The following is a 7317-nucleotide window of genomic DNA, read 5'->3' on the forward strand; positions in this document are numbered from 1 at the left end:
ATATAGGCCTAATTGTATTTTAATTTAATTTTAGAAGTTATCTGCTAAAGTTATGGTTGATAATGGGGCAGGACCATCACAGAAAAGAAGGAAATTAAACAAAGAACAACTAAAAGCTAAAAGGGAAAGTGAAAGACAAGAGCGAAACCCCGAGTCACAGCTTGGTCGGGCTTTCAACAGATGGAGACAATTACGGGATTAGAAATAATTCAAAAACATCCCAGAATTGGCCCTCTGGTATAATATGTCTATTTCATTCATAAAATAACTTAACAATGCGCAATGAGATTGTACGTCAGTCGACAACATTGAATTACGTCCCCCTTCGATTTAGCACTGACGTTTTATTTTTACTCTGTGTTTGTGTTGGCCTACTATTTTGTTTTCCTTTGTCCCCCTGTACTTGTGTAAAACGTCCATGGGTTTCATGAAATGCGCTATATAAATCTAAGTTATTATTACATTGGTTGCTTTGGCTCGTGACACAGTGACAGGGATATCCCGTACTACGGTTTAGCTCACGATACTTCCAAAGTAGGCTAAGTGCAACACTTGAAATGCAGCGATGCCTCTGTAACATATTCTATACAAAACATTCATTGCAACTATATGACCTCCCGGTAACATTAACTCAGTAATCTACAGTGGGCAATAAAGCACCGTAAAGATTTTTATGACAGCAGGTGTGGTAAAAACACTACCGCTTTTGTCCAAAGTGAAGTCCTAGAATCAACACAAACTGAAAGTTAGTTACACATAGCCACTTTAAAGTGCTCATATTATGCTTTTTGGGCTTTTTCCCTTTCCTTTATTGTGTTATATATCTTTTTTGTGCACGTTATAGGTTTACAAAGTGAAAAAGCCCAAAGTCCACCCCAAAGGGACTTACCATCTCCAACAGAAAACACTGTTCACAAACTGCTCCAAACAGCTCTATTGTGGTCCAGCTTTTACTTCCGTGACGAACATGCGTCACTTTGTAACACACGATATAATGCTCGCCTAGCTGCTATGGTAGCACGCCCTCATACTCTGCTTCTGACTGGCTAGTAGTCCTTACCTAGATACTGCGCATGTACGAGTCCCAACAAAGATGGAACAGAAGTGTGATGCCTCACTCTGTAGCTAAAACAGAGAGCTCAATGCACAGGGTGAATAGAGGAGCTGCAGTAATGTGCAGTACAACAAAAAATATGGTGTTTTTTGAAAATTAAACCATGTAAACCTATTCTGATACAACCTCTAAATACAATTGAAAATGAGCATAATATGAGCACTTTAAGTAAAGGATCAGAATACTTCCTCCACCACTGGGTATAAGTAGCCCATGTTATTAAGTAGCCTATTGTGTGAACAAGCTCATCAAAAGTTAATTCTATTCAAAGAGGGCGGCTGCACTAAATCCAAATTGTCAAGACTCAAATAAATACCAACGTTCAATTCCCTTACTGAGAGAAAGTGATAAGTGTGGACAGCCATTTTGTTTCACAATCCTCTGATGTTGAGTCACTCTGTTAGAGAGATTGAGTCAAATTCCCACCATTGATGCAGCAGGGCCCAAGATTCCCTGACTTTTAGTCCCTACTATGTTGAGCTAAAAAAATGTATCCTTCTGAGAGCCTCCTACATTTGTTTAACCTCCACTCCCACAAGTGTGTAACACTGGCTATCAGTTAAAATCTGTATTCCCAAATTTCACACTATGTTGGTAATCTAATCTCTTTGGGACTGTTGGTTGGACAAAATTGATGGAAAATCTGATATTTGTCTTCTGACATATCTTACTATTGACTTGTTTTTTTTAGATTTTAGCTATGTGAACTCTTTACCTCTTTTTTGATGTATGGACCCTAACTTTATGTTCTTCTGTTTATCTAAAGTGCAGAGACTGGCTTTTGTCTACCTCTCATTTCGGTCCCAGATTTGGAGGTGAGATGGACTGATGGTCAGAAGAGCTAGTAGGCTAATTCACCCCCTCCCTCTTGCTGTCAGCTTGTTAGAGGGTTAATAAGCAAGTGATTCTCCAAGACTCTTTGTTCATTCTCTCAGACTCTCATGATGAACTGAACCTTCTTTGCGCAAAGAATAAATACCTAAAAGACTTTGTTGAGTGAAGCCTTATTTCAGATCTCACCTATAGCCTAGGTATTAGAATTTCTACCACACACGATATTTGAATATGTCAATTTGGCTTTTCACTATTTTTCTTACATTTTATATTAACCAAATGATTAATTCAGAAAATACTAGGAGTGTGGAGATGAATGATAATAAAGGAATCGTTATTTGTGGCTTATATTATTGTACAGTATGACCAACCTTGTCCTGCTTGCCTTTTTATTCTGTCTATAATTTTTCCAGTATAGTTTCTATTTTATTCTTATTTTATTTTATATAACTCTTATTATTTATTTTGTACTTTCTGAATTTTATTATGTCCTTGTGCTGCTGTGGCGAACTTCTCCTCAGGGGATCCACAACGGCGTCTATTTTCTATTCTTTTGTGTAATTATTTTAGATATGTTTAGCTGTTTGTGTATTTCTTTTAACCTGGAATACTAGCAGTTTCATCTGTAAATTGTTCTCATGATTCAGGTCATTTGAGGCGATCATACTGGGTGGTACGGAAACCATAGCAAATAAATTAATGTCTTTCACATCACGATTATACGGTGCCTCCTCCACATCACCCGCAGCTGTGGTTGAAAACTCTAGAAACGTCTAGTAGGTACGTACGCTCCAACTGCGTCAGTACTGTCATTCTCATCCTGGGATCCGCAAGAAGATCCGGAGTAGAGTCCACAGGCTAGAGGCGTTTACATTGCTTGTTTGTGGACAGCATCCCTTATTTTTGCAGGCATCACCTTTCTTTTCAAGAGACTGTTTTACCTACGAAAAAGAAGCTCACTTCACGTCCAGACATGTAAGTTGTGGAAGGTAGCATGAGTGTACAACGGAGGGAAAGTGCGATAGCACAACCTGCTTTGCTAGTTAGCTAACGTTAGCCTTGCTTTTTGCAACATGCTTTTTCAAAGGCGGGAGGTTGGCCTTGCCTCAATAGACTATAAGCTAACGGCAAGTCGCTACCTAGCTTGAATCTAGTAAAGAACACAATGTTACATCGCAGTTATTGTGGCAGACCGGTGTCCCCGCATTAGCTGAAAAAAACTGCTACTATTGCTTAACGTTATAGCATGGAGCAGTCGCACCGCATGGCTTAACTAACAGCGTAGCATGGCTAGCCAAGCTAATAGTGTTCATTGAACGACTTCGTGTATAAGGCTATCACTAGATTAGCATCAGGTCTGTGTTAGAAGTCATGATTTCAGCATTATAAAGAAAACACAGGATCTGCGTGTTGATCTGCATGTTTGCAATTGAATTGCAAAGTTGTGAAGGGAGCGAGCAACGTTAAATAAAAATGTTCTACATAACGCACTGCCTTGATTGGTCCACGTTAATGTGTAAGAGGATTTGGCTAAGTTTAATGCCAGGATCAATACCGTGTCGTTAATTATGCTGAAGAAGAAATTGCTACCACTCATGTAGTTCACGGAAAAGAACAAACAGAAGTCGCTGAGTCGTTATTGATTAGCTAATGTTGTACAACTGACATGTATCTGTGCTGGAAGTCTCTCATTAACCACACAAATTTTTTTTATTGTGCAATGGGGTAAAAAACAATGGATTCTTCCATGTTCTTCTCTTGTAACTACTCCTGTAAAATTAGACTGAGCAATTATGAACTTGAGCAATAATTAATTGAAATAATTATTTGATGGTGAACGTGGGATATTGGTCTCACCCAGGACTTCATTTATTACTTGAGCATGCTTATAACTTTGCAGCTACAAGGTAAAACTATTACAATGTACAACAATATTCATCATATGAAGGGAAACCTGAGCTGAACCCACCCGAAACATCTTCTTAATTTGGCTTTTCATGTTTTAGCATGCACAGATGTTTCACTTTTGAGGGTTCTTGATACAGGAGCACACAGTAACTGGATGCTGTATGGCAACCTGATACATAGGCTTTTTGATGTCTAAAGACTAACTCCCACCTGTCCCCAGCCCTGGTGACCTGTATTATGTATTTTTTATGCAAGTTGTGGGTCTGATAAGCTGCACTGCTATACAGATAGGAAAGGTTAGGCATTTGCATTGTTTTTGTTCAAAGCTCAGAAGGTACCAAGAGCTGTACTTTGAATGGGTTTTGTGAATTACAACTGGCTACTCAATTTATCGAGAGAACAATTTACTATTTAGACTGTTTACACGTGTTGACGTTTTGATGACCTCTGTTTCTTTACAGGCATCCAGCAACTGCCAAGTGGTACGATAGAAGGGATGCCGTTTTTATAGAGTTCTGCGTAGCAGACAGCAAAGACCTTAAAATCAATTTTGATAAAGCAAAGTGTGGTTTCAGGTATGTTTTCTCTTGTTGGTTGTCAGTAAATCCCTCAAGTTGTATTTAAATGAATTTCTTGTTAAATGTATTGTTGGTTCTGCTCTGTATTTTTGGTGAGTAACGTGGTTGTATTTTATTTCCCCCAAAATAAGTGTCATTTATTTTTTCCACAGTTGCGTTGGAGGAACAGACAATGTCAAACATGAGAATGAAATAGACCTTTTTGAAGCCATCGATGAAAATGTAAGTTACGCACAGAATCGTTTAATTGATTTAATATTACTTTCGAACATTAAAACCGTATTGCAAATTGCATTGTACAAAATGCAGACAAACTCCTTACATATTTCTTTATTTTCTTTCCACCTCAACGCAGGAATCCAAACATAAACGCACAGATCGCTCAGTGTTGTGCTATTTACGAAAAGCACAGCCAGGGAAGCCATGGCCGAGGCTAACAAAAGAGAAGGCTAAGGTCAGTTTAACACAAACATGGTCATTTAATGTAAAGGGCAGTTTGTATCCTACATTTATTTGACATACTAACAGTTAACAGTATGATACAGTTAATATATGCACAACTTTAGAATGTCATAAATGAGAAATCGCTGTTTTGTGTGTTCACAGCTGAGTTGGCTCAGTGTCGACTTCAACAACTGGAAAGACTGGGAGGATGACTCGGATGAGGAGATGGGCAACTTCGATCAATTCTCAGATGTAAGCACTATACATTGATAAGTATGGAGGAAGTAATTCATAATTGCTCTGAAGAGGTACATTTTAGGAATTAAAAGCTTTTTCTAAATTGTTGTCTCAGCTTTTAATACAATCAGTCAAAGTCACAAACACGCCCACCTGAAGAAACTACACATGGCATTTCGCCAAGGCCCAAAATGTATGCTTTAAAGAATGTGGGTAGAAGTCTCAATTCAATTCAATGTGATATTTGTATTTTTTTTTTTAATATAAGAACTTAATAATTCACCATTGGTATAAAAGTTGGGTACAGATTTTAGGGTAAAAAAAATAAATGGCAGCGTCCCTGGTTCCTGAAACATGGTTGCATGTCATTCCCCACCTTTCTGCTCCCTCATTTTCTGTCTTATTTTCACTTGTCACCCTCTATTGAAGGTATAAAATGCCCCTAAAATAATAAAATATATGTATATAATAAATGCCAGTGGTGAATTGGTACATGCTATTGGCCAATAATATAAATACTGTAATAGGACAGAAAAAGTGAGATTGATGCATCTCTACAATCTAGTGTTTGCCAGTTCTTATACTTATCAAGTGCTGTAGAAAAGTGTAACTTGCAGTACAGTGCTGTAATTAAATCTTATGAACCAAACTTAAACTGAGAAAGATTCAAAAGATTTTACAGATTGATGTCTTTTGCAGTAGCATCATTTGTTTTAATAATGAACTCCTTAATATTTAATTTTGGTTAAATATTACAGATGATGAACAACATGGGAGGGGAGGATGACCTGCCTGATCTAGACGGTGCAGATGATGGTGCAGATGATGTAAGAATCCTTTTTTTTTTTTTTTTTTTTTTTTTCTAAGCATTAATCTTATATTCAAAAATGAAAAAAACTGATCATCAATCAGATGTTAATCAGTGTCAGGCTGTCATGTTATTATGAACAATTAAATCTTAATTTATAGTGTGTAACATTTTTCAACCTTGTCTCCTTTTTTAGGATGAGTCTGCAGATAGCGATGATGAGAGTAAGTATTTATGAGCCAAATACATGTGTAAATGAGCGCTTCCATTTTTGATAAGTTTGTTGTGATGTAAGGTTTAATGTTATTTCTGTTCTACTTTACTCTTTAGAAATGCCAGATTTGGAATAGAAGACTGTAAGACTCTGGAAAGAAAATGGAAGAACATAGGGCAAGAGGAATCATAACAAATGTATATCTTGAAATTGAAGGCAGTGACCAACAACTGTACATATGAGTCAGTAGCCATATTTAAATCCATAGCCTCAGCTCCAAACTCTTGACCGATCAGTACACTGAAGATTGATATGCATGGTATTGTACAGAGCAGCTATCTCCACTTCCATTTGCTGTACTGCACCTTTTTGGGTATCTTGTTTTACTGTTAAATATTACAAGTAAGCACACATTTGTTGGAAAAGCTGTCTAGTTGTCCTAAACTGAGCAATACGTGTTAACAGGTTTACAATTTGTTTTCAAATCAATTGTGGTTTAAAATGATTAGGCCCACCCATTCCCAATGTTGTGGTTTTCAGTAAGTCGACTGGTGTAATTCCTCTTGATTTAAAAAGACACTAGCTATGTACATCATACAAATTGGATGCATTTACTGATTGGGTTCCTCTAAAGCCTTCCATGTCCCATGAATTGGATATCCAGGGAGCCAGTCTTTGTTTCTGTGGCTTAACCTTCCAGCCTACATGTTTCCCTTTACTTGTTTTAATGTTTATAAAATTGGAATATTCTGAAATCATTGCAGCATCTTCCCAGTTTATAACCTACTTTGTTAATCTGAACGGATTCCACATATTTAGTATATTTACAGTTCCTCTCTTCATACCCTCCTAACATGCACACTCATGTTAAACTGCAGAAGTAAGGTGAAATGTTTTGCAACTGATACCGTGGCTTAAAGCTTGGTTGGTCCTTAGCATCATGTGGTTTGTTGCTATTCCCCAGGTTATTTACATTTGTTCTTCTAGAACGATCCCCCTCGCGGTGAGGGCTTGTTGAACGATATGGTGACGTGTAATGACCAAATTACATTTGCACTGTCAATAAAATGTAAGGGGAGACCAATGTTGAACTTTTTTTTTTATTATTGTCTACATCTTTCTAATAAACTGTTTAAGAATCATTTTAAATGCCTTTTTTCTTAGATGACATTTGACATGT

General features: G+C 37.3%; 1 protein-coding gene across 2 annotated transcripts; it reads left to right on the forward strand.

Annotated features, from left to right (window-relative positions):
* Window positions 1–2716: 2716 nt before the first annotated feature.
* LOC120558671 (prostaglandin E synthase 3-like) lies at window positions 2717–7228 on the forward strand. 2 transcript variants are annotated; one of them, XM_039799786.1, is made up of 8 exons: window positions 2717–2923; window positions 4318–4431; window positions 4587–4656; window positions 4790–4888; window positions 5041–5130; window positions 5874–5931; window positions 6121–6147; window positions 6254–7228. In XM_039799786.1, coding segments are annotated over exons 1-8 (480 nt in total). In that variant the 5' UTR covers window positions 2717–2921; the 3' UTR covers window positions 6274–7228. The 2 variants fall into 2 exon arrangements, with proteins under 2 accessions (XP_039655720.1, XP_039655719.1); XM_039799785.1 differs by having other exon boundaries at window positions 2723–2923; window positions 5874–5942; window positions 6120–6147.
* The last annotated feature ends 89 nt before the right edge of the window (window positions 7229–7317 follow it).

The sequence above is a fragment of the Perca fluviatilis genome, chromosome 5, assembly GCF_010015445.1.
Source record: "Perca fluviatilis chromosome 5, GENO_Pfluv_1.0, whole genome shotgun sequence".
Classification (NCBI taxonomy): Eukaryota; Metazoa; Chordata; class Actinopteri; order Perciformes; family Percidae; genus Perca; species Perca fluviatilis.